Consider the following 27,361-nt stretch of genomic DNA (forward strand, 5'->3'; position numbering starts at 1 on the left):
GGTCAACCAAAGCCAGGTTCCAGACAACCAGAAGCTGCCCTTATGCCCCAAAGGCCTCCAGAATTATTCAAATTAACCAATATTAAACTGTCTAACCACTCTGCCCTACCTTTCCCATGGAAACCCCAATAAAGACTGGCCTATGCCTTCCCTTTGCTCCTTTCTACCTCCTAATTAACACTGGTGCCTCCCCATGGCCCTGCATGATGAGCTGTGCTTCTTGTTTCTAGGAGAATTATGAGTAATAATATTAAACTTCTCTTGAGGGATGCCTGGGTGGCTCAGTGGTTGAGCATCTGCCTTCAGCTCAGGGAGTAATCCTGGTCCAGGGATTGAGTTCCACATTGGGCTCCCTGTGGGGAGCCTGCTTCTTCCTCTGTCTATGTCTCTGCTTCTCTCTGTCTTTCATGAATAAATAAAATCTTTAAAAAAAATAAACTTTTCTTGAGTAACATTAAACTACTCATTGATTTCTCTGTATTATCAGTCACCTTTATAAATTAAGACCTGTTAGTTACTTTTCACCTTCGCTGATTTGTTCTTGTATTATTTCTTACTTCTGCCTTCATTGGGTTTATTTTACTCTTCCTTTTCCAGATGTTTCAGGTAGAAATTTAGGTTATTGATTTGAGATTTTTCCTCTTTGCAAATGTGTGCCATAAATCTCCACACCGCTGTAGCTGTGTCCCATAAATTTTGATATTTTCTATTTTCATTTCCATTCAGTTCAATATATTTTTCCCTTGAAACTTCCTCTTGACCAATGGATTATTTAGAAATGTGCTTAGTTCTAAATATTAATAAATTTTGTTATCTGTTATTGATTGCTAGAGATTCCATTGTGGCTAGAGAATACACTCTGTATGATTTCAATTCTTTTTTTTTTTTTTTTTTTGCTATTGAAATTTGTTTTATGGCCCGGAGGGTCTATCTTGGTATATGTTCAGTGGGCGCTCTAAAAGAATGTATGTAGGGACGCCTGGGTGGCTTAGCAGTTTAGAGCCTGCTTTCCATCCAGGGCGTGATCCTGGAGTCCTGGGATCAAGTCCCACATTGGGCTCCCTGTGTGGAGCCTGCTTCTCCCTCTGCCTGTGTCTCTGCCTCTCTCTCTGTGTGTGTCCCTCATGAATAAATAAATAAAATCTTTTTAAAAATAAAATAAAAGAATCTATGTCATGCAGTTGTTTGGCAGAGTGTTGTATAATATCCATTAGATCCTGTTGGTTGACAGTGCTATTATTTCTAATATTTTTGCCCATTTTCTGTCTAGTTCTTCTATTAAATATTTAGAGAAGGGTGCTGAAGTCCTCACCTATACAGGCATACTCATTTTATTGAGCTTTACTTTATTGCATTTGGCAGATATTGAGGGTTTTTTCTACAAATTGAAGGTTTCTTGCATCATTTCAAACTGGGTTAGGATTTCAGTTTTTTCCCACTGCTAGAGAGAGAATTTGGAGTCAAAGTCTAGCCAAGTTGGCTTTCCACTAAAACAAAAACCATTCTTCAAAAGAACATAACAGAATCTAGAATCCCAAAATATACCATTCACAATGTCCAGCATCCAACGAAGAATAGTAGACAAGTAAAGAAACAGGAAATGTGATGCATAAGTCATCAATAAAAACCTCCTCCCAAAGGACACAAGTGTTAAAATTAGCAGACAAGAACTTTAATGCAGCTGTTAATAGTTTCAAAGACAAAAAGGAAAATTTATGCACAGTAGTTATCTCTACATACCTATTAAAATAGCTAAAATTAAAAAGACTGACAATACTAAGGGTTGGTGAGGATGTAGAGCAATTGAAACTCACATACATTGCTTATTGGGATATAAAATGGTACAGGCACTTTGAGAAAAGGATTGGCAGTGTCTTTTTAAATTATACTTGCCATAGAATTCATCCATTTCACTTATAGGTATTTATCCAAGAGAAGTATTTTTTCAAGAAACAAATATTTTTTAAAATGTTGACAAAAAGACTGGTACATTAATGCTCACAGAATCTTAATTCAGAGCAAAAAACTAGAAACAACTAAAATATCCATTGATAGGTGAATAGATTAACAAATAGACATATATTCATATAATTGAATGCTTCTTAGCAGTAACAAGTAAAAACTCTTGATACATACAACATGTATGAATCTCAAAAACATGATGCTGAACAAAAAAACCCAGATACAAAAAAATACATATTGTATCATCCTACTTATATGAAATTTTAAAACAAGAAGAAACTAATCTTGATTGACACAAAGCAGATCTGTGGTTGTTTGGAGCCAGGGCAGTAGAGAGCCTGACTGCAAAGGGACATGTAATACATTTTTGAAATGATAAAAATGTTCTATGTATTGATTATGATAATGATTACTTGAGCGTATACATTGTCAAAACTCACCAAACTATATAAAGTTCATTTTATTATATGTAAATTATGCCTCAATAAAGTTTATTTTACTCTTTTAAAAATAAAATGAAAGCAAAATAAATACAAGTTCAGATCAACAATATAAAGAATCTGGATGCCTGAGTGGCTCAGCGGTTAAGCGTCTGCCCTTGGCTCAAGGCGTGATCCAGGTTCTGGGATCGAGTCCCACGTTGGGCTCCCTGTGAGGAGCCTGCTTCTCCCTCTGCCTGTGTCTCTGCCTCTCTCTGCGTGTCTCGTAAATAAATAAAATCTTAAAAAAAAAATACAGAGAATCATCACCATCAGACTCATACTACAAAAAATGTTAAGGAAAGTCCTTCAGACTAACAGGAAATGACACAAAATAATCTATAGGAAGAAATGAAGATCACCAGAAATGATAAATATGTGGGTGTGGTAGGCAGAATAATGGCCCATCAAAGAGGTTCCTGGCTTAATCTCCAGAATCTGTGAATATGATTGGTTACTTGGCAAAGGAGAATTAAGGTTGCTAATCAGATGACCCAGAGATGGAGAGATCATCCTGGATTATCTACCTGGTCCAAAGAAATCAGAAGTATCCTTAGAAATGGAAGACAGAGGGATGCCTGGGTGGCTCAACGGTTTAGCGCCTGCCTTGCCCAGGGTGTGATCCTGGAGTCCTGGGATTGAGTCCCATATTGAGTCCCACATCGGGCTCCCTGCATGGAGCCTGCTTCTCCCTCTGCATGTGTCTCTGCCTCTGTGTGTGTGTGTGTGTGTGTGTGTGTGTGTGTCTCATGAATAAATAAATTTTTTAAAAAATAAAAAAAAAGAGAAAGAAAGAAATGGAAGAGGGAGGCAGAGAATCACTGTCAGAGAGCTAATGGCCTCTAGAGACTGGAAAAGGAAAGGAAAGGAAAGTTTCTTCCCTCGAGCCTCCAGAAAGAATGCAACCCTGCTGCCCCTTGATTTTAGCCTGAGAACCATTTCACACCTCTAACCTCCAAAACTGTAAGGTATTATGTTTGCATTGGTTTACACCACTAAGTTTGTGCTAATTTGTTACAACAGCCATGGAAACTAGTGTTGAGGTTTAATATAAAAGTCTGGCTCAGGGCAGCCTGGGTGGCTCAGCGGTTTAGCGCCTGCCTTTGGCCCAGGGTGTCGTGATCCTGGAGTCCGGGGAGTCCCTGGATCGAGTCCTATATCGGACCACCTGCATGGAGCCTGCTTCTCCCTCTGCTTGTCTCTGTCTCTCTCTCTGTGTGTGTCTCTCGTGAATAAATAAAATCTCAAAAATGAAAAAAAAAAAGTTTGGCTTAATCTTTTTTTCTTCTCTTAATCTTTTAAAAATGTGTGTTACATGTTAAACACTATAAGCTATATTCTGGAGTTAAAAACACATGTAAATGTAGTATGTCTGTAGCTCAAAAGACTGGGCCAAAGTGGGAAAATGGAACTGTACTGCTGCAAGATTTCTATGTTTTATGTAGAGTAGTTCAATACTTATTCTATCAATCAGCAAGGGAGGGATGTTAAAATCTCAAATAGAGGGGCACCTGGCTGGCTCCATCAGAAGAGCATGTGACTCTTGATCTCAGGGTCATGAGTTTGAGCCCCACATTGAGAGTAGAGATTACTTAAAAGTAAATATATAGGGGCGCCTGGGTGGCCTGGTCAGTTAAGTGTCTGCCTTGGGGTCAGGTCATGATCCTGGGGTCCTGGGATCAAGCCCTGAGTTGGGCTTCTTGCTCAGAGGGGAGCCTGCTTCTTCCTCTCCCTCTGCCTGCCACTCCCCTTGCTTTTGCTCTCTTTCTGTCAAATGAAAAACTAAAATCTTTTTTTTTTTTTAAGATTTTATTTATTCATTAGAGAGAGGCAGAGACACAGGCAGAGGGAGAAGCAGGCTCCCCTCAGGGAGCCCAATGTGGGACCCGATCCCTAAACCCCAGGATCACGCCCTGAGATGAAAGCAGAGCTTAATCACTGAGCCATCCAGGAGTCCCTTAAAAACTACAATCTTTTATATATCAATCAATCATCAATCAATAAACTGAAAAAAAATCTCCAAAGAGGATTATGAATTTGGCCTTTCTGCAATTAGTTGTACCAGTATTTTTCTCCCCACAATTTGAAAGGTCCTTTTATCATTATAAGATCTCTCTTTTTCTCTGGCAATTCTCCTTGTCTTATTTTTTTTTAAAGATTTTTATTTATTTATTCATGAGAGACACAGAGAGAGAGAGAGAGGCAGAGACACAGGCAGAGGGGGAAGCAGGCTCCATGCAAGGAGCCCGATGTGGGACTCCATCCCAGGTCTCCAGATCACGCGCTGGGCTGAAGGCAAGTGAAAAACTGCTGAGCCACGCAGAGATCCCAATAAAAATTTCTTAAAATATAATAAAATAAAATGCATTTCTTGGGGCATCTGTGTGGCTCAGTTAAGTGACCAACTCTTGATTTCAGCTCAGGTCATGATCTCAGGGTTGTGGGATGGAGCCCCAAGTTTAGCTCCAGGCTTAGCAGGGAGTCTGCTTCTCTCCTTCTCCCTCTGCCCATCCCCCTGCATGCATGCACAAGCTTTCTTGCTCTCCCTCAAATAAAAAAACCTTTAAAAAAAATAAATAAGGGCAGCCCAGGTGGCTCAGCGGCTTAGCGCTGCCTTCACCCCAGGGTGTGATCCTGGAGACCTGGAATCGAGTCCCATGTCAGGTTTCCTTCTCTCATGAATAAATAAATAAAATCTTTAAAAAATAAATAAATAAAATGCATCTTTTATAGACAGCATATAATTGGATCTTGTTTTTTTATTCAGTCTGATAGTCTATGTTTTAATTGCAATGCTTAATCCCCTTACATTTATTTATTTATAAAAATTTATTTATTTATTTGAGGGGGGCGCACATAGGTGGGGGGAGCGGCAGAGGGAGATGAAGAAGTTGACTCCTCGTTGAGAATGGAGCCCAACATGGGGCTCATCCCAGGACCCTGAAATCATGACCTGACCTGAAATCGAGAGTCAGATGCTTCATTGACTGAGCCCCCCAGGTGTCCCAGTCCACTTACAATTAGTGTAATTGTTGATACATTTGGACTTAAGACTGCCATTTGCTATTTGTTTTCTATTTGTCTCATCTGTTGATAGAACAAGCAGATAAAAATTCAGCAAGGATATACTAAAGCAACCCTATCAGGCAGCCCGGGTGGTTCAGCGGTTTAGTGCCGCCTTCAGCCCAGGGTGTGATCCTGGAGACCCGGGATCGAGTCCCATGTTGGGCTCCCTGCATCGAGCCTACTTCTCCTTCTGCCTGTCTCTGCCACTCTATGAATAAATAAATAAAATCCTTAAAAAAAAAATAAACCAACCCTATCAAATACTTTGACCTAATTGACATTTGTATAACATCATACACAACAATTGCAAAGTGCACATTCTTTTGAAGGGGATATGGAACATTCACCTAGAAAGGCCATATTCTATTCTGGACCATAAAAAATCTCAATAAATTTAAAAAAATAGACCTTATACAGAATATATTTTCTGGATTTCTGATAGAAATCAATAAGTTTTCTAGAAAGCCCTAAATACTTGGTAAGCAATATACTTCTCTTTTTTTAAGATATTATTTATTTATTCATAGACACAGAGGGAGAGAGGCAGAGACACAGGGAGAGGGAGAAGCAGGCTCCATGCAGGGAGCCCGATGTGGGACTCGATCCTGGGTCTCCAGGATCACACCCCAGGCTGCAGGCAGCGCCAAACCACTGTGCCACCAGGGCTGCCCAAGCAATATACTTCTAATTAACTCATGGCTAAAAGAAGAAATAGCAAAGGAAATCCTAAAAGTTTTACAACTGAATGATATTAATAATAAAGTATATAAAAAATGTATGAGATGGTAGCTCAGTTGTTAAACATCTGACTCTTGACTTCTGCTCAGGTCATGATCTGAGGGTTGTGGGCTTGAGCCTCGAATAGGGTTCTGTACTGGGTGTGGAGCCTGCTTAAGATTCTCTCTCTCCCTTTGCCCCTTCCACGCTCTCTCTCTCAACAACAACAACGAAAAAGTACGAGATGTAGGTAAATCAGTGCTTAGAGAGAAATTTATAGCTTATATTATAAAATAGAGGCTTAAAAATCATTATCTAAGTTTCCACCTAAGAAACTAGAGGAAGATGAGCAAATTAAACCCAAAATAGAATAGAGGAAATAAAAATTAAAATTTGATGAGGTACAGAATGAACAATAGAGAAAATTAACAAAGCCAAAAGTTGATTCTTTAAAAAATATTAATAAAATGAGTAAACTCCTAGGAAGATCAATGAAAAATAAAATAAAGAAGCACAAATTATTTATATCAGGAATGAAAGAGAGGCTATGACTACAGATTTTATAAACACCAAAGGATAAATGGGAGAGGATCCTGGCAAGATGATGGCATTGGGGGCAGCATAGTCCTATCTCTTCAGATCCCCACATAAAAACTTACTCAGTGACTGGTGAGTAAATTAAAAAGAAAAAAAACACAGACAACATATATAACAAATTTGGTGACAAAGGCATCTCCACAACCCCCAAACACAAGCAAGTAGGAACAATAGCCACCAGGCCTGCGCAAGATCAGCATCTGTACAGGAGAAAGAAGGAAACCAAGGGATGGCCTCTGACAGAATGAGAACAGGAGAATTAAAAAAAAAAAAAAAAAAGTACAGATAAGCAAGACAGGCCAATTGAGAGCAGTAAATGAAACTCGGAGGGATCTGCCATCTAAAATAGTAAGTGAAAAATAAATAAAATAAATAAAATAAATAAATAAATAAATAAATAAATAAATAAATAAATAAATAAATAAAATAGCAAGTGAGCGCCAAGGGCCTGCAGTGAGGAGGTCTAAGGGGCGGGGGCAGGTCTGGCTCCTATGAATTGTCAAACTGACCCACCACAGCTTCCTTCTAGTACCGTGCTTCATACTGAGGAGAAGTTGCCTGGAGCGGATCAAAATGTAGTAGGGTGGGGACAACTCAGAGGAAGGAAAGGACCTAGGCTACCAGCATAGAGGAGGGGAAGAGAGCCAGGATATCCCAGAAAGCAAGCCAAAGTCACAGAAGAAGGAGCTCTGTGATGTTATAAATGTTTTTCCGAGCCCCATCTCATTCATTCATTCACAGAAAATCAATAATAAAAAAGCATCACAGTCAAATCCCATAGAAAGTTATTACAAAAGAACCATAAAAGTCACATGACTACGGATAATGAAACACACCAGAAAGGTATGCCACAAACAGACCAAAGCTGCTACTATTTCAAAACAAGCCAAAAGACACCGAGAACATGATATGATCATGAAAGGGCAACATAAATCAGAATTAGAAAAATTCGGGACACCTGGGTGGCTCAGCGGTTGAGCATCTGCCTTTGGCCCAGGGCGTGATCCCAGGATGCTGGATCGAGTCCCACATTGGGCTCCTTGTGGAGAGCCTGCTTTTCCATCTGCCTATGTCTCTGCCTCTCTCTCTCTTATTTATTATGAATAAATAAATACAATCTTAAAAAAAAGAATTAGAAAAACTCAGATGATGCAGCGGGACTCAGGGTGGAATGAGAAATAAAAGAAAAAAATCATTTTAGACATGAAGACTAAACTAGAAAGTACACAAGAACAGTGAACACAATAGATGATGCCTTAGAAAGGTGGAAAAGAGGAAATGTTTAAAAATTTTAAAAATATGAAGAGATAAAGAGTTAGACATTGATAAATAATGAAAATAGGGAAAAAGATTTTAAAAATTGGATAGATGAGTCCCAGAAGAAAACCAGAGCAAAAGAACAGAATACTAAAAACTATTCAACAAAGTTTCCTGAAATAAAGAAAACTCGAAACTATGTATTTAAAGAACATACTGCAAAATTGAGAATATGGTCCCAAAATGACCAACACTAAGACATTCTAATGAAATGATGACATTTATTTTATGTTAAGGATTTTATTTTTAGGTAACCTCTACATTCAACATGGGGCTTGAACTTAGAACCCTGAGATCAAGAGTCATAGGGTCCTCTGACTTAGCCGGCCAGGTACTTCTGTAATGACTGAACTTTAAAGAAAATGAAAAAAATCCTTTGGGCATCTAAGCACACACACATATACACCACAGGAAATTTAAATCATCATGAGACTTTAACAGTACCACTTTATGCCAGAAGAAAATAAAGTAACATTTAAGAGACCCAAGAAAGGAAAGTGTGAACCTAGCAAAACAGACTTTATAAGTATAAAGGGCATAAACTTATCAACATGCAAGATCTCAGAGAACACTGTTGCCAAGTGCCCTTCCTGGGGGATCTACTAGAAAATCAGCTTCAGATAACAGTAGAATGACGTAAAGACTAGAGATTAATATTAATTATAGGATTACCTGTAGAACTGGGATGCCTGGGTAGCTCAGTGGTTGAGCGTCTGGCTTCGGCTTGATCCTGGTATGATCCTGGGGTGCTGGGATCAGGTCCCACATCAGGGTCCCTGCACGAAGCTTGCTTCTCCTTCTGCCTAAGTCTCTGCCCCTCTCTGTGTGTCTCTCATGAATAAATGAATAAAATCTTTAAAAAGAAAAAAGATTACTTATAGAACTAAAACCATATAATAAGGCTAAGAAGGAAAGATATATAATGATTATATTCCCCGACAATGTAGATTTACTACAAGGTTTTTTTTTTTAAGATTTTATTTATTTATTCATGAGAGACACACAGAGAGGCAGAGACATAGGCAGAGGGAGAAGCAGACTCCCTGTGGGGAACCCAGTGTAGGACTCAATCCCAGGACCCCAGGATCATGTCCTGAGCCAAAGGCAGATGCTCAACCACTGAGGTACCCAGACGTCCCTACTATAATGTTTTTTAATGAGGTAGAGAATGGGAAATAAATTTGTAAAATACCTTCTTAATGTTTTCAGTAATCATATTGGTGGTAGTATGAATATTGTTATTCTGAAAGTGCTTTGTGGATGAGATAAAAGAAATGAGTAATTATGGAGGATTCTAATTTTATTATCACCTATGTCCTTGAAAATCAGCATTCTCGGTATAGGAAAAAAAAGGGGCTAGACAAGAGATTGAGTAAAAGCTCTTTAATCTTGAATGTGAATTGAAAGTATTAATATGTACTCATGAGGTATTTTATCATATGTATGTTTGTGTGTTTGTGTGTGTGTGTGTGTGGGGGGTTATACACTATACAGCTGACCCTCGAAAAACATGGGTTTGAACTGTGCAGGTCCACTTATACATGGATTTTGTTTTTATGAATACAGTACAGTACTGTAAATGTACTTTCTCTTCCTTATGATTTTCTTAATAACATTTTCTTTTTTTCTAGTTTACTTTATTGTAAGAAAAAATATGTAATACATATAACATACAATATGTGTTAACCAACTTTTTGTTACCAATAAAGGTTCCAGTCAACGGTAAGCTAATAGTAGTTAAGTTTTTGCAGAGTCAAGTTACATGTGGATTTTCAGCTGGGTAAGGGGTCAGTGCCCCTAACCTATGCCATCGTTCAAGGGTCAACAGTACTGTTTTCTCTATTTTTGTATATTCTTGAAATTTTGTATGATATAAAACAAAATAACCACAAGTGATTAAAAGACATTAAATATATTTAAAACTACAAATTCACAATAATTTAAAGAGAGAGTAAAACAAAACAAAATAATTGAACACCAAGTTGCTAGGGCATCAGTTTACTAGTTTAAAAGGGATAAGTGCGGTAAGAGATTTAAGCATTCATCTTGCTATTCTGGTATAAACTTTATTTTAGGGTAACCAAATGGTCTAGAGGATGTGAAAAAGATTTTCTGTATAGAATTAGAACTAATAAAAGTCATCATTTTGTAATATCTTGTGAAATAGCCAATTTATGAAACAGATGTTAATGGATATTAAAACAATTTGGAAAAAGTTGACAGGAACTTTATGATGCAGAATCAGGCTATCACCACTTGAAAAATGGAAGGAGCCTGGGACCTGAAATGGACAGTGGAAGAGAGCTGTCTAGGCAGGAACACCTGTGCTTAAGTGAAAAATAAATCTTTACTGTGTTAAATCGCTGAAATACGGGGCAATTCATTGTGGAAGTTAGCTTATAGTAGTAAAGAATACCATTTATATATATTAAAACACATAAGCACACAATTACATATTTTTTTAAACATACAAATATATCCAAACACATACTAAAACATTAGAGGGTGTGCCTAGGTCAGGGAGAGGAATGAGAATTGGGGTCAGGGATCAAAAGAAGAAAATAAAGCAATAAAGGCCCTAGTTATTAACTGAGGATGAGAGTTCACCATGTTCTGAGAGGCATGGTTTAACTTATTAAGGAATAAAACATAAGGATTTATTTATTTTATTTTTTTAGAATCTTTTCAATATTTTTTTAAATTTTTATTTATTTATGATAGTCACACAGAGAGAGAGAGAGGCAGAGACACAGGCAGAGGGAGAAGCAGGCTCCATGCACCGGGAGCCCGACCTGGGATTCGATCCCGGGTCTCCAGGATCGCGCCCTGGGCCAAAGGCAGGCGCCAAATCGCTGCACCACCCAGGGATCCCAAACATAAGGATTTAAAAAGGTGACAATGAATCTACCCTTTTCAGAGAGCCCAGACTAGTTTGCTGGTAATTATCTTCTGCCTTGAGGAGCACAGAATGGTTTTAGAGAGGAGGCAGTGTTGAAGACAGAGCCTGCTGGAATCCACTACCATGTTCACTAGGAAAGTGTCAAGCCTCAAAATTCCCTAAACTGAGAATTTCTCCCTTCCGTCTCAGCTCTTCCTGGTAGTGATTATGTAAGAGGCACATTGCACACTTTCCAGACATGGGGCCTGGACCTGGCCACCTTCCCCTTGGCCACCCATCTTCCTGCCACCCTTCACTTCAAGCTTAGGGAACCTGGACAAAACACAGATGGATGCTGGGTGCATCCATCTACCCACCCTCCATCTCTGCTTTTGGTAGGCTGTATAATGGCTCTTCCACCAAAGATGTTCATGTTCTAATCCTCAAAGCCTGTGAATATCTTACCTTTTATGACAAAGGGGACTTTGAAGATAAGGTTAAGTAAGGATCTTGACGTGGGGAGATGATCCTAGATCTTCCCAGTGGGCCCAATATACTCCCAAGCGTATGTAATCACAACATAATCCTCATAAGAGAAAATAGAATTAGAAGAAATGAAAGCAGAGGTCAGAGAGGAGAGAAGATGCCATTCTACTGCCTTGAAGACGGAGGAAGGGGCCATGAACCAAGGAATGCAAGCAGGCTCTAGAAGCCAGAAAAGTCAAAGAAATGGATTCTCTTCTAGAGTCTCCAGGAGGAATACAGATAGGTCAACACCTTGACTTTACTTCAGCCCAGTGAAACCGATTTCAGACTTCTGACCTCCTGAACTGTAATATATTGAATTTGTGTTGTTTTAAGCCGTTGTGCTCATTCATTACAGCGGCAGTAAGGAGCTAGTACACTGGCCCTGTCACTGGGCAGCATAACCTGTTCTCCTAGAAGAGTAACGTCTGTGACAGTGACAAGTGAAGAATCAGGGAAGGCTTCCTGGGCGCCCAAGCAGTCGGCTGACTCAGGTTCATATCATAGTTGATTTCGTACCTCTCTGACCTTGAGCAAACGTCTAAGCAACCATACATTGTTAGGAATGTGTTAGTTATAGGGTTGCTTTGAATTAAATAGAATAAGGTTTTAAATTACCTCCTACTATCTAATTACCCACTTTTTAAGAAAATAGGTCACATCTCCTGGTGGGTTTACACACATTCATTCTTTCATTCAATCATCAGGCGTCACTGAACACCCAGTAGCCCCTGGCACCATGCACAGTGAGCTTGTCTGCTACAAGCCCCGAGCCCTTCTCCCCTAGGCTGCCACTGAGCTTCCAGTCGGCCCAGTGTTAACCATACCATCCCATCCTAAATGTGGGCCCTTACACTTGCCTTGTATCTCCTTCATGGACTCATTCTGTCAGCACCCCGCTTTCCCCTCCTGGGCTTTGTTTCTGTAGCAGCCATGAACAGTCTCATCTTGGCCTTTACCCAAATGTGCCTACCCAGCTGTACTCCCTTGACCTGGGGAGCTCCTCGCCCACTCCACAGGACCCATCTGGATTTCCTCATCCCAAATCTCCCCACCCCCACCCCACATCTAACCTCCAGGTCTGAAATGCTGAGCTTCCCTGGAAAAACAGTTGGTCCAGGATGATTTTTCTTATATCTGCAGTCCAGATTCATGAGCCCTCTACCCAATCCAGGTCCAAGGTTCTCCTTCCTCAGAGCCTATAGCTCTTTCTCCAAACACTGAGCTGCCTCTCTAGAGTGGGGTGAAGAACCCAAATATTAAACTGGAGAAATTTCTTTCTGTTCTTTCGGCTTGGGTGATGTCAACTGGGTGGGGTGAGGGAACCAACAGTCTGGCCAAGTGATGACACTGTGGGCAGACAGGCAAGGGGCTCTCTAACCCAGCATTGGTGTAGATCTACAATGGTGACACTGGACAAGTCTCGGCCCTCTTCAGGCCTGTCTCTCTACCTGTCTGTGCACAAAGGGGCTGGTCTGTCTCCTTGAACTTAGGGCTTCTGTGCAGTTACCCCGGCAATGGTACATAATGGCCACAAGAGGGTGCGCAACCTCTTCAGCTCAGAAGTGTGTAGCCTACCCAAAGGAGTACACTGCACTTCAAAAAGGAATACAAGGCTTTGAAATGAAAAGGTAGTTTACCCAAGAGTACATTACAAAATGGCAACAGAGTAGGCACTGGAAAGGGGTATCTGAATTCCCAGCCTGAGGGGGCGGCAGGTGCCCCAAGTCCAGGAGAAGTGGCACAGAGAGGGCTGGCAGGTGGCAAAGGAGGAGGGGCTAAGAATATGCTTTAGAGAGTTCCATCACCTTGAGGAGATAGGAGAGAGTCTTTAGGAGAGAGCTACAGACTGAATGTATTGCCGCCAAACGACCGGGCGCAGTGCTTGCAGAACAAAACCTGAGGAATTTAGGGGAAGTGGAGATGAACTTGGCTTCCTTCCCTTCCCCAGCAGAGAAAGAAAAGTAAAGAAACTGCAGGGGTTATTTTAGGATTGGAGGAAGACACCTCCACACAAGACGGCACAACAACTAGGTAAGGATCACCTGACATCCTTTTCTCTTTTTTGCCTTCCTATAATTAGTCTCAGGCCCCAGGAAAGACAAGGACCAAAATAGGGGCAGTTAGCTGGGGTTCCAAGGGTTAATCGCCAATAATTCATTCTCTGACATCAGTCACAGCCCCTGCTCTCACCACCGCTGTCCCTGCCGCCCAATCTGTCCCCTCCTTGGGCTCCAGGTTGGCAGCTTCTGTGAATTCTTTCTTCGTTGTAATTCCCTAGGGTCCAAGGACCCAGGCCCAGAACCGGTCTCCTGCCCTCTCCTCAGGTCCCAGGCATCTAGGGCTTGCTCTAAGGGAGGAAGGAAAGTAGGCTTCCCCCCTTCACCATCTCTCCCCCTCCCAGGATGTGGGCCCTAGGACCAAAGGGCCTCTGTCTTTCCCTGCCACCCCCCACCCCCCACCATCCATTGTAACCCAGACAAGGGGAGTTCTTGTGTCTCAGCCTCTGGCAGGCATCCTTGTGACCCTATGCTGGAAGGTCCCGGGCAGGATGGGGGAAGGGAAATCATGGGATCAGAGAAGACACCTCCCCACTTTAGAAATTATGATACACCCCCCCCAGAGCCCAGAGACTTCAAGCTTCTCCTCCCTCAGATTTCCATCAGCAATGGGGAAAGAAGGTGTTTGGGGGGGAGAAATGGGGAAACTCATCTGCATATAAAAGGCCTGAGGCCCCGAAGTGGAAGTGGAAACCGAGAAGGTGTGGAGACACAAAAGCTGAACCTCCTGGCAGACAGATTTGGAGCCAGAATACAAGAAGGGGGGCAAGCCAGGGACAGGGTAAGACAGGGGACCAAATAGGGCAGGCCATACAAACTTGTGAGAGCTGTGGGTAGAGGCCCCGGCATTTCCCTTCCTAAACGCACAGATATAGGACTACTGGCATCAGACAGGAATGTGGCCACAGAGGAAGTGAGACCCTCTGGACTAAAATGAGAACATTCCATTTAAAAAGTAAGAATCTTTCTGAAAAGAAGCACAAATCCCTGGCAGTGAGCAGCTTTCCTCCCAGGAGGGGGGAATGTCCCCACTTGCAAGAAATAATGGTATAGAGAATAAATGGTATGGTCTCACTTAGCAGCAGGGGCTCAGCCACCTGCATACTGACCCCTAAGGACCCGTACCAAAGAGAGGCTAACCCATCTTGGCAGGAAGTGACATCACTCACCAGACAGGAAGGGGTGGTTCTACCAACCCCAAAGGCTTCTGGGAGGGCCAATCCATGGAGGGTTGGCCCTGAATGTCCATGTCCCTCCACAATCTCCATCTTGGCCAAGAGGGGGGCCAAGGCTCCAAGATGTTGGGTGAAGTCATTGCACCCCCATCTCTTCTTCAGCGATCTCCTAGGGTTCCTAAATCCCTCAAATCCTGACCTAGTTGCAGGGGCACGGGAAGAGATACTATCACACCAGGAGCCACGGGCCAAGCCTCTAGAGTCAATGTATCTGTGGAAATAGCTCTAGGGTCCCAATAATGGAGGGATAAAGGACAGCCTCCTCAGGGACCAAAAGGATGGTAAGACCAGTTTCCATGGTAACTGATTTCAATGTAGCCTCTTCCTAGCCCCAGAATGAGGGAGAATAAACTTCTAGGGAGACCAGGGCCTAGCGATAAAAGAGCCACAGGAATACAAAAGGGTGGGAAAGTTATTATAAGAAGGTCACGTCATCCTGGCACTGCCCCCAGTACCAGTGGGCCTCAAAGCCCAGTTTGGCACCTTCATCCTCTAGGGGCTCAGGAGGTCCACCATGGAGCCCCTCCCCTGGGGGCTTCCATACAGCCCTCAAGCTCCCTAGTCTGCTGGCTGTCGGGTCCACCTCAGTCCTGGCCCTGTCCCCACTGGGTATAACCTTTGCCCAGTCCGTCTCAGGGCGGGGAGCACCAGGGGGGCCCTGTTCATCCAGCTCGCTGGGGGCCACCGTGTCTAGGAAGCTGCCAATGGAGAGACTGTCCAGCCGGTCCATGGAGCTAGTGTCTGGCAGGCTGTCCCAGCTGCCTCGCCTTGAGTGGCCTGGGCTCCCGCCTGTCAGGCTATACTGGCTGCTGGTGAGGCTGCTGCAGTGGCTGGTCAGTGTCCCCCTCTCCTCCAACAGCCAGCGCACAGCCTCGATGCCCTCATTCAAGCTCAACAGCTGCTGCAGGATCTTCACATCGATGGCTCGCAGGTAAACCTGGGGGAGTGGGAGAAGGAATTAGTCCGAGGTTCTGAGACATGGGTTTCCCAAATCTTTCCAGAGGCCCCATTTTGTAGCTCAGCCAACCACGCCTCAATTTCAAGAAGCCTGGGAATAGAAGCATGGTGGGTTTTAGAGTGTGGGCTTTAGAAGCAGACAGATTATTGTTAAATATCTCAGTTCTGGGGGCGCCTGGGTGGCTCAATCGGTTAAGATCAATCAAGACCCGAGGTGAAGGCCATGATCTCGGGGTCCTGGGATCAAGCCCCGCGGAGCCTGCTTCTCCCTCTCCCTCTGCTGCTCCCCCTGCTTGTGCTCTCTTTCTCAAATAAATAAATTAAAAGAATGAAATAAAATCTTTAAAAAGAATCTCAGTTCTACCACTGATTAGCTATATGATTGTGGACAACTTTCTTACATTCTCTGAGCCTTGGTTTCCTTGTTTGTAAAACAAGGCTAACTCACTCATCTACAGGATGGCCGCGAGAAGTCTGAGATGCTGTTTATTAAGTACGCAACATCGGGCTTGACACAGAGTAAGGTCTCAGTAAATGTTTAGTATTGAAATCTGATCCTACTGAGCTTTGAACTTCATAGATAGGGTATTAACTACTGAAACAGTCCAGATTCGAAGAACAGCCTAATAGGCTGTGTTGCCTGGTGCTGATTAGGAAGTGGACTGGGCCAAAGGGAGGCAAGAGCTATGGAAGAAAGAGGAAGCTAACCTGGTTCCCCAGACCCTTCAGGGTGTTGGCAGCTGTTGTTCAAAGGGTCAGAATCCTATTGGCTGGGGATTCAGGCCTTGTCTTCACCACACACCTGTCTCCCTGTCTATACTGGGAGTAAGGATGACTTATTGGGTCATCTCCAGGGTCCCTCCCAGCTCAGATGCCAGAAGTTATTTTCCCCAAACACAAGTCTGGATCTGCCCCTCCCCTTCTCAAGAGCCTTTCTGAGCTTTGTGCTGCAATTAGAGAATAAAATCTGAACACTTCAGCAGTCGGCACCCAAAAGCTGTCAAAATATAGCCCTGGCCCTTCTCTCAGCTATTCCTTAGGTATATTTCCCTGGGAGCCCCAGGTCTTGTCACACGTGACTTTCTGATTTTGTTTTATTTAGTTTTCCTTTTTTTTTTTTTTTAAAGATTTTATTTATGCATGAGAGACACAGAGAGAGAGATGCAGAGACATAGGCAGAGAGAGAAGCAGGCTCCATGCAGGGAGCCCAATGTGGGACTCGATCCTGGGACTCCAAGATCATGTCCTGGGCCGAAGGCAGGTGCTCAACTGCTGAGCCATCCAGGCGTCTCTAGTTTTCCTTTTAATTAATGTAATGGATGCACATAAAGAGGCAGTTATCTTGAAAGTAATAGGCTCCCATCCTAAACCTAAATCTCACTTCCCACAGACAACTAGTATCCATTTTTTTTAGGTGTTTATTTTGGTGCTTATCTTCGAATATCCAAATAACATGCTACTCATTGACTTTTTTTTTTTTAAGATTGTATTTATTTATTCATGAGAGAGGCAGAGACATAGGCAGAGGGAGAAGCAGGCTCCTTTTGGGGAGCGGATGCGGGACTCAATCCCAGGACCACGGGATCACTCCCTGAGCGGAAGAGAGATGCTCAACCACTGAACCACCCAGGCGTCCCTACTCATTGACTTTTAAGTTGTAGGTGCTTTCTGTTGACTTCCCACATGATGGAAGGTTAAGGATTTAACTTTCATCCTACTACCCATTCCTCTGCCACACAGACACCTTTCCCATTTCTCTGTATCCCCAATATATGCAATAAAATGAGTTATTCGGTGATTACCTTATAAGGATTTGGAAACGCTATTCATAGCGAAGTTGTATAGTTTACTATGCTTACTTTTCATTTCTTACTTCATGTTTAGAATTATACCTTAGGGATCCCTGGGTGGCTCAGCGATTAAGCGCCTGTCTTCGGCCCAGGGTGTGATCCTGGGGTCCTGGGATCGAGTCCCGCATCGGGCTCCCTGCATGGAGCCTGCTTCTCCCTCTGCCTGTGTCTCTGCCTCTGTCTCTCTCATGAATAAATAAATAAAATCTTTAAAAATTATACCTTAGAATAACAATAGATATATATCAAACCTTATATAATTATTCATTATTATCAGACTATATTACTATTACACTATACTACTGCTACTCTATTGCTTAGTTTGCTACATAGTGATCAGTAAGTTATCACAAAACCCCCTCCCAACTGTCTGAGTTTTCCTCTCAAGGCATTTTTTTTTTTTTTTTAGTATTTTATTTACTTATTCACAAGAGAGACAGAGAGAGAGGCAGAGACACAGGCAGAGGGAGAAGCAGGCTTCCCGTTGGGAGCCTGATGCGGGACTCCATCCCAGGATCCTGGGATCATGCCCGGAGCCAAAGGCAGACACTGAGCCACCACCCAGATGCCCCTTCCCCTCAAGGCATTTAAACAAATCACATATTCTACTTATTTTGTGTTCTTAGAGGGAGCTCTTCAGGAGCCTTCTGATCTGCTCCAATCTGAGCCTCCTGCACAACTGTCCTCTAGGGATCCTCCTTCATCGTCATCCTAGGGATTCTCTGCTTCTTTTCCCGGGTCGGAGCCTGGTTTCCTGGATCCCATGTCTTCTTCTTTCTTGATTTACATCTTCATTATGTCTGGTGCTTTTCCTCCAGGTCCTCCAGTAGCTTCCTGAGAAAGTCTACACAGGAGCTACATTTGTTGAAGCTTCACCTGTCTTAAAATGCTCTTCTCCCCTCACACTGTTGACAGTGTGACACATATAGAATTCTAGGCTGAAAATAATTTTTCTTCTGGACTCAAGACATTGTTCCATTGTCTTTTAATTTTCAGTGTTACACTTGAAAAGGCTGATGCCATTAGGATTCCTGATCATTTGTATGTGACCATCTTCCTATTCTTTCTGGAAGTTTTTAGAATTTTATCTTTGGTCTCAGTGTTCTAAACTATCCCAATAATTTGCCATGGGGTGTCTATTTTCATCCATTGAACTGGCCACTCGGACCCTTTTATTTTTTTTTTTTAAGATTTATTTATTTATTTCAGAGAGGGAGAGAGAAGAGGGGCAGATGGAGAGGGAGAGGGCAAGCGGACTTCCTGCTGAGCATGGAGCCTGTCATTGGAGTAGGGGAGGCGGTAATCCACTTGGAGATCCTTACTTGAGCTGAAGCTAAGAGCTAGATGCTCAACTGACTGAGCCATCCAAGCACCCCTTGTTGGGCTCTTTTAAACTGGAGACTTGGGACACCTGGGTGGCTCAGTGGTTGAGAGTCTGCCTTTGGCCCAAGGCGTGATCCCAGGGTCCCCAGATTGAGTCTGGTATCAGGCTCCCTGCAGGGAGCCTGCTTCTCCCTTGGCGTATGTCTCCACCTCTTTCTCTCTCTCTGTCTCTCATGAATCAATAAATAAAATATTTTTTATTTTATTTTTTATTTTATTTATTCTTTTTTTATAAAATATTTTTATTTATTTATTTTTTTAAATTTTTATTTATTTATGATAGTCACAGAGAGAGAGAGAGAGAGAGAGGCAGAGACATAGGCAGAGGGAGAAGCAGGCTCCATACACCGGGAGCCCGATATGGGATTCGATCCCGGGTCTCCAGGATCGCGTCCCGGGCCAAAGGCAGGCGCCAAACCGTTACGCCACCTAGGGATCCCATAAAATATTTTTAAAACCCCAAAACTGGAGGCTTATGTCCTTCAGTTCAGGGATATTTTCTTTATTTCTTTGATGATTATTTTTCCTCCACTATTTTTCTGTTTTTTCTGGAAATTCTATTATTTGAATAGAGGGTGTCCTGGATGGATCCTTTTTTTCCCTCTTCCATCTTTTCTATATTTGTTCTAGTTTATGAAATATTTCAACATTATCAGTCCTTCTATTAAGTTTTTCATATTTTCCTGTCATGTTTTTATTTCTCTATGAGTTATTCTAGTTCTCTGAATGTTTTTGTTTTTTAAATTTTTTTCTGAAGATTTGAGAGAAAGTACACACTTGAGCAAGCAGCAGGGGAGAAGCAGAGGGAGAGAGAGAATCCCCAGCAGATTCCACTCAGGGCTCAATCCCATGACCCTGAGATCATGATCCGAGCTGGAATTAAGAGTCAGATGCTTGATGCAGAGCCACCAAGGGACCCCTGAATGTTTTACTTTTTATAGCTTTCTGCTGTGGCTGCAATATTATCTCTTATCTTTTTTTTTTTTTAATTTTATTTATTTATGATAGTCACACAGAGAGAGAGAGAGAGAGAGAGAGAGGCAGAGACACAGGCAGAGGGAGAAGCAGGCTCCATGCACCGGGAGCCTGACGTGGGATTCGATCCCGGGTCTCCAGGATCGCGCCCTGGGCCAAAGGCAGGCGCCAAACCGCTGCGCCACCCAGGGATCCCATCTCTTATCTTTTTAGGGACATAATAAATGATTTTTATAAGTTCTCATCTCCCAGTATGATCTCCATTTCATTCAAGGTGTTTTTTCTTTTTATTTATGTCTATATAGTTAGAGGGTCTCATCAGATGTCTTAGAGCCTTTAGCAGCTGCTCATACTTCAGAATGATCTCTAAAAAGTTAATTGAAAGCTTTATGTACATATGTGAGCCTTGCCAACTCTGAGTCTCACTAAGAATTATCTGGCTGGGTTATTTGGGTTAGCCAGTACCTCTTGTGGTATTTTTCTGTTGGGCTCACCATATTCTACCCATATCAAGAATGTAATGCAAGCAGGGACATCTGGGTGGCTCAACAGTTAAGTGTCTGCCTTTGGCTCACATATGACCGTATATGCCTTGGTCGTGATCCCAGGGTCTGGGATTGAGTCCCACATTGGGCTCCCTATGAGGAGCTTCTCCCTCTGCCTGTGTCTCTGCTCTCTCTCTCTCTGGGTCTCTCATGAATAAATAAATAAAATATTTTTTTTAAAAAAAAGAATATAATGTAAGCAAAGCTGCCAAGTAAGGGGAAAGGCTGGAAGGGTATTTAACTTATGCTTTTTCCTTAATCTTTCTTTTTTTTTTTAAGATTTATTTATGAGACAGAGAGTGTGTGTGTGCGTGTGCACGTGCAAGGGAGTGGGGTGGGGGTATAGATTGGGGTGGGGGAGAGGCAGAGGGAGAGAGAATCTCAAACAGACTCCCCACTAAGCACGAAGCCCAACATGGGACTTGTTGAGATCGCCCTGAGATCGTGACCTGAGCTAAAAAGAAGAGTTGGATGCCTAACTGACTGAGCCCCCTGGGCGTCCCGACTTAATCCTTCTTTTTTTTTTTTAAAGATTCTATTCAGGGATCCCTGGGTGGCGCAGTGGTTTGGCGCCTGCCTTTGGCTCAGGGCGCGATCCTGGAGACCCGGGATCAAATCCCACATCGGGCTCCCGGTGCATGGAGCCTGCTTCTCCCTCTATCTGTGTCTCTGACTCTCTCTCTCTGTGACTATCATAAATAAATAAAAATTTAAAAAAATAAAGATTCTATTTATTAATTAATGAGAGAGACTCATTAACGTGGGACTGGATCCCCGGACTCCAGGATCAGGCCCTGGGCTGAAGGCGGCGCTAAACCGCTGAGCCACCCAGGCTGCCCTACTTAATCCTTCTTGCTCTCAACTTTACATAGTGTCTCTCAATCTGGAGATCTTCTAGTTCTAGTTTTTAAAAAAATATCAGTTGAGGGATCCCTGGGTGGTTTAGTGCCTGCCTTCTGCCCAGGGCATGATCCTGGAGTCCCAGGATCGAGTCCCATATCAGGTTCCCCACAGGGAGCCTGCTTCTCCCTCTGCCTGTGTCTCTGCCTCCCTCTCTGTGTCACTCATGAATAAATAAATAAAACCCTAAAAAAAATTGATCTATCTTATCAATTGATAAATGTTTATTAAATTATTCATGAAATAACTGTCTTACATCTAGAATGATAAACCAGAATATGACCAAGTGCTGATACACTAAGCGGAATACAGGCACTGGAATTAAACACACCTGGATTCAAATTCCAGTTATGCCATTAATGAACCACAGGATATTGGAATGTTTTCCCCTTCATTTCTTCATTGTAAAATCAGGATACTATCTCATTTAAAGGTTTATTTCAGAGGTACCTGGGTGGCTCAGTGGTTGAGCATCTGCCTTCAGCTCAGGTCATAATCCCAGGGTCCTGGAATTGAGCCCCGCATGGGGCTCCCTGCTCAGTGGGGAGCCTGCTTCCCTTTCTCCTCTCTGTTCATGCGTAATCTCTTGCTATCTCTCTCTCTCTCTCAAGTAAATAAAATCTAAAAAAATTAAGAATAAAGGTTTATTTTTAAAAATGGAAGGAACATATTAACATGCACAGGATATTGCCTGACAAATATCAATTCATAAATGGTAGCTATTTTGCTTTATATGTTATTTCTTTTTTTTATTATTATTATTTATTTATGATAGTCACACAGAGAGAGAGAGAGAGGCAGAGACATAGGCAGAGGGAGAAGCAGGCTCCACGCACCGGGAGCCCGACGTGGGATTCGATCCTGGGTCTCCAGGATCGCGCCCTGGGCCAAAGGCAGGTGCTAAACCACTGCGCCACCCAGGGATTCCCCCACATTGGATTTTAAGTGCCTGTATCCTTGTCTTAATTTACCCGTAGACTGTGAACTCTCTGAGATCAAGAAATGGTATCTTTTCTTCCTTTAACACAATGTGATGCCTATAAGAAACACTTAATGAATATTGTTTCATAACTGGACAGATTAAATCTATCTTAAGGAAGAGCAGAGAAGACTTCCTAGAGGAGGTGGCATTTGAGGCTGGGGCTTGAAGGATGAATAAAGTCAGCGGGAATTTCAATTCAAGATGGCAGATTGAACACATGCATTTACCTCTGTTTCCTTCTGAAACTTCACTAAAAAGCCAGTAGATGGATTATTTTAAAAGCCATGAAACTATTATGACAACAAACACAGGAGAGAAGATGATAGGAACAAAATTTTGGAAGCAGGAAAGCAGAAGGAAGAGTGGTAACTTAGTAGACCTGAAAAAAGCTAACTTCTAAGCCAGCAGCAAGGAAAGCTGAAAAGCAAAACATTTTGCACTACAGAAACCTTCAGAGGTCTCAGGACTTAGAAGCACCAGGTATTTCTGGAACTGGGGGCACAGATGAAGCTGAAAACAAAAGGGTTTGTGAATGTCTGCTTAAGAATCGTACTCTAGGGCAGCCGGGGTGGCTCAGCGGTTTAGCGCCACCTTCAGCCCAGGTTGCGATCCTGGAGACCCGGGATCGAGTCCCACATCGGGCTTCCTGCATGGAGCCTGCTTCTCCCTCTGCCTGGGTCTCTGCCTCTCTCTCTCTGTGTCTCTCATGAATAAATAAATAAAATCTTTTTTAAAAGTTTAAAAAATTAAAATAAAAAATTTTTTAAAAAACTGTCTTTCCAGAGTACAAACCTGACCATGTCACTCCTTAATGAAGACTCTTCCAGAAAGCCCACCCTGGGTTCCAATAATTTGTCATCCTGTACCAGAGTTACTAGTCTGTCTCCCTCCTTCCTGTGAACTCAGACCGTGAGCTCCCTGAGAGCAGGCCTTTCACAGTTCTCTGATGGCACACAGCCTCAGATCAGATAGGTCAGGTTCAGCGCTGATTCTCTTGCCTTTACTATCCTTGGCCTCTCTGGTGGTCTCCAGGATTCAGGGGGTTGAGCTTTACCGTGTTGAAGGGAAATGAATCTGAGAACTAGACTGTATAGCCCTGCGACAGTGGGATTCCCTGACTGTGACAGCATGGCTCCCCAGAATAGAAAAAAGCAACACTTTCTTGCCAGAAAAAGAAACACTCATTCCATACCATCTCTTTGGAAACAGAAGGGATAAGCACCTCAGGAGAGAGGCAGACTCAAAGGCCACTCCAACCCAGTTCTTTTCCCTGAGGAGATTCAGGTCCCCCACTACCCCTCTTAACACCTCCCCCATCAGACTCTGCTCAGTCCCAGGGTCACGAGTATGGCTTCCTCCTTGCTCAATCCAAATCAGGCCCTGGGGTAAAGCCAGGAGATTCCAGGCTCAGCTCCCTGGCCAAGGATTGAGATTCTCAGACTAACGTTACTAGGACTATCTGGTCCCACAAGCCCCTGTCCCTTCATCCTCCAAGAATCAGGAAAACTGAGATCAACAGAAAGTCAGGGCTCTACTCAAGACCTCAAAATGGGGAACCCTGGGTGGCGCAGCGGTTTGGTGCCTGCCTTTGGCCCAGGGCGCGATCCTGGAGACCTGGGATTGAATCCCACGTCGGGCTCCGGTGCATGGAGCCTGCTTCTCCCTCTGCCTGTGTCTCTGCCTCTCTCTCTGTGTGTGACTATCATAAATAAATTAAAAAAAAAAAAAAAAAAAAGACCTCTAAATAATTCAGAAGCTGAGTCAGGACTTGAACCCAGGACATCCCCCTCCTTGCCTAAAGCTTTTTTTCAGGTTGCCCTGTGAGGGTGGGTTGTCGCAGCAACAGTTGTTTGAGTAGGAGGATTAAGTAGGGGAGGTTGCCATTGTTTCCCTTCCCACCAACCCCAGAGTCTGGCTGGTTCACTGAACCTGGGAGAGGGGGAGGGAAGCAAGAGGAAAAGGAGCCTAGAGGCAGGAATAACCTTGGCCTTAGGAGCATGACTGCCCACTCCCTGCATGATTGCTGGGAGAGGGACAGTTGGAAGGACTGTGTTCAGAGAGCTTGGAACAGTTCTGCCACTGAAACCCTCTGCCCAGCCCCCACAGTGGGCAGGGCTGAGTACACAATGACATCAATGACATCTTGGCCAAGGAAGGAGAAAGGAATAAGGGAGGGAGCCTTTCCCTGTTCTGGCCCCCAGCAGGCCCCCTCCTTCATGGGCAGCCTAGAGTCCCAGGCCAGGCTAGGTCGAGAATGCAGAGACCTAATCAGAAGTTAAATGTACCCCCTTTAAAGTTTACAGACAGGTAATCTCCATCAAAGGCAAAAGAATCAGAACCAAAGAAGAGGCAGGGCTCCTCCACTGGTTCCCTGTGTGAGGCCAGGCGAGCCCCTTAACACCGGCAAGCCTGCCTCATCTACGCGATGGGGGAACGATGACTGCTTTTCCCACTTCAATGACATAAAGCGTCTTTAAAGTCTTTAAAGTGGCACAAAGCAGATCTCAATGGTAAAGATGTAAAGTGCAGGCAGATGGTCTGAGTTCAAAGGCTGGCTCTGCTTTTTACTTTTTGTACGACCTTGGGCAGTTACTTAACCTCTCGGTGCCTCAGTTTCTTTATCTATAAAATATCACTTGCCTAATAGGGTTGCTGTGAGGAGTAAGAGAATATTTTGTCAAGTGCTCAGCATGATGCCTGGCACCACTTTATACGATGAAGCAAAGTCAAGCCCCTCCCTCAGGTGGGCAGTCACAGGCCTGCTCTGAAGAATTTGGTATTTACCTCCAACCTTCAGGGCCAAGCACACACTTGGCATTTAAATCCTTCCCCCAAGGAGCCTTCCCTGATTGCTCTGCTCAGAAGGCTCCGGTCTCAGCCTAAGAGCCCCCATGCCCTCCTCTGCTCTCTCACAGCCCAGCTAGGCAGATGGTGGGCTCCAGAAAGACCTATTAGCTGACACACTCACTGTGGCCTCCTGGTTCTGAGCCAGAGAGAATTCTTCAGTTCCCCAGAACTGGCTGCAGAGTGGTGGCAGGTGTAAATTACCCCCTTCACTGGAACCAGGGCCTTGGGGAGCCTGGGCAGCCCCAAATGCCCTTCTGGCTCTGAATCTAGACTAGCAGCAACAAAGGAGGGGGAGGGTGCCTGTTTCCTTCTCTTCTCCCCAAGAAGGTACGAGATACAAAAATCCAGTATACCTGGGGGGCTCAGAGGCGATGAAGCCAATGCTGATGGTGCTATTACTCTGATGCCCGGGGTTCTAGGAACTTCCAAGTACTTTAAGTGGGGGTTGGGGAGGGGGGTTTGGGGAAAGGGAGGATGTTTTTTTTGTGGCTCTAGTCCAGGCAGTTTTCACCCAGATCTCTTCCAAGCTGAATCTTGTCATGAACACTGAGGCCTCAGATGAGCAAACTCTGGGCCCAGTTTGCACCAAAAGAAGAAACTGGTTGCCCCATAATGGAGGCCAGGGGAGAGATGGCCCCTGGTGGAGGGGTGGGGTGGGGAGGGGAGAGATTTGGGCTCTGCTAGGTTCTCAGTGCTTCCCAGCCTCACCTCTCCCCTCCCAATTATTTGGTAGGAAAAACTTCCAGGAGCCAGTGCCTCCCACCTCAAGTCTTCAGGACCCATCAACGCCCCACTCACCTTTGGGAGGGGCAATTAATGAACCCCGGGGTTTAAGGATTGATCTGGGAGGGATCCCGAGGAGTTAGGTAAGGAGTCTTAACTCTCGCCTCTCCAGCCCAACTCTGGGGGCATAAGTCTGTCCCTTCCAACCCGGCTGGGGACTCCGGCCCCGGCCCCCGCAGCCCACACTCACCAGCTCCATCCTCAGCGCCATGATCTTGTCCCCCAGGCCGTGGCCCGCGCCAGGCGCCCCCGGGAGCAGCGGGGCGCCAGAGGTTCCCGGCTCCCCTTCGCCTCGCAGCCCGCGGAGCAGCCCTTCGGGGGTCTTCCTGCCCACCTTGCCCTCCACATCTCGCAGGTCAGGCGTCTGGGACTCCGCAGTCCCCTCCATGCGGGCCTACGGCTGAAGAGGACCGGGCGGCCGGCCGGCCGGCCGGCTGGGGCTGGGTCGCGGGGGTCCTCGACTCCCGGCTGCCGGCGCCCAGCGGAACGGGTGGGTCCCCGCCCGCGCCGCGCGGGGGCGGGCGGAGGGCACCGTAACTCTCAGAAAAGCCGCGCAGACTGTGCCGGCGTGCGTGCGTGTCTGTGCCTGTGCGTGTGTGTGTTCGAGTGCTGCGCGCACACGTCTGGCCCTGGAATGGGTGGGGCTGGGCGATCTGTATGTACTTGGATTTGTACTTGAAGGAGCGCTAGCAGAGTTCAGTGCCTTCTCCCCATTCTGCCGACTGAATCCGGCCCGGCATACAGCAGGCATACAGCAGGCGTTCGATAAGTGTTTGCTGAACAAAGCCTAAGCACCCTCAGCCATAGGGGAGTTTAAGGAACAGTGGTGACCCAGAACTGCAGAGGGTTTTGAAAGGCTTCCTGGGGTGGGGTGGGAGGGTTGGGAGGGTTGGGTCTAGAACAGTGGTTAGAATCTAGCTAGCTACTGACACCCACATGCACTTTCAGTGTAGCCACGGAATTTATTTTTTTTAAGTTTATTTATTCATTTAATCTAAAGTAATCTCTAGGGCACCTGGGTAGCTCCGTGGGTTAAGTGTCTGCCTTCAGCTCAGGTCATGATCCCAGGGTCCAGGGATGGAAGGAACCCTGCATCAGGCTCCCTGCTCAGGAGGGAGTCTGCTTCTCCCTCTCCCTCTCTCAAATAAATAAATAAATAAAATCTCTCTCCCTCTCTCAAATAAATAAATAAATAAAATCTTAAAAAAAAAATGTAATCTCTATGCCCAATGTAGAGTTGGAACGCAGACCCAGAGACCAAGAGTTACATGCTCTTCTGACTAAGCCAGCTGGGTGCCCTGCC

The 27,361-nt window shown here is 44.2% G+C and overlaps 1 protein-coding gene across 2 annotated transcripts; it reads right to left on the reverse strand.

Annotated features, from left to right (window-relative positions):
- Positions 1-1,650: 1,650 nt before the first annotated feature.
- LURAP1 (leucine rich adaptor protein 1) lies at positions 1,651-26,567 on the reverse strand. 2 transcript variants are annotated; one of them, XM_049094432.1, is made up of 3 exons: positions 26,249-26,567; positions 14,771-15,773; positions 1,651-2,682 (listed from the first exon to the last, which is right to left on the reverse strand). In XM_049094432.1, the coding sequence occupies exons 1-2, from the start codon at positions 26,444-26,446 to the stop codon at positions 15,252-15,254; spliced, it is 720 nt and encodes a 239-aa protein (XP_048950389.1). In that variant the 5' UTR covers positions 26,447-26,567; the 3' UTR covers positions 1,651-2,682; positions 14,771-15,251. The 2 variants fall into 2 exon arrangements, with proteins under 2 accessions (XP_048950389.1, XP_025276021.1); XM_025420236.3 differs by having other exon boundaries at positions 8,811-15,773.
- Positions 26,568-27,361: the final 794 nt, after the last annotated feature.

The sequence above is a fragment of the Canis lupus genome, chromosome 15, assembly GCF_003254725.2.
Source record: "Canis lupus dingo isolate Sandy chromosome 15, ASM325472v2, whole genome shotgun sequence".
NCBI classification, from domain to species: Eukaryota; Metazoa; Chordata; class Mammalia; order Carnivora; family Canidae; genus Canis; species Canis lupus.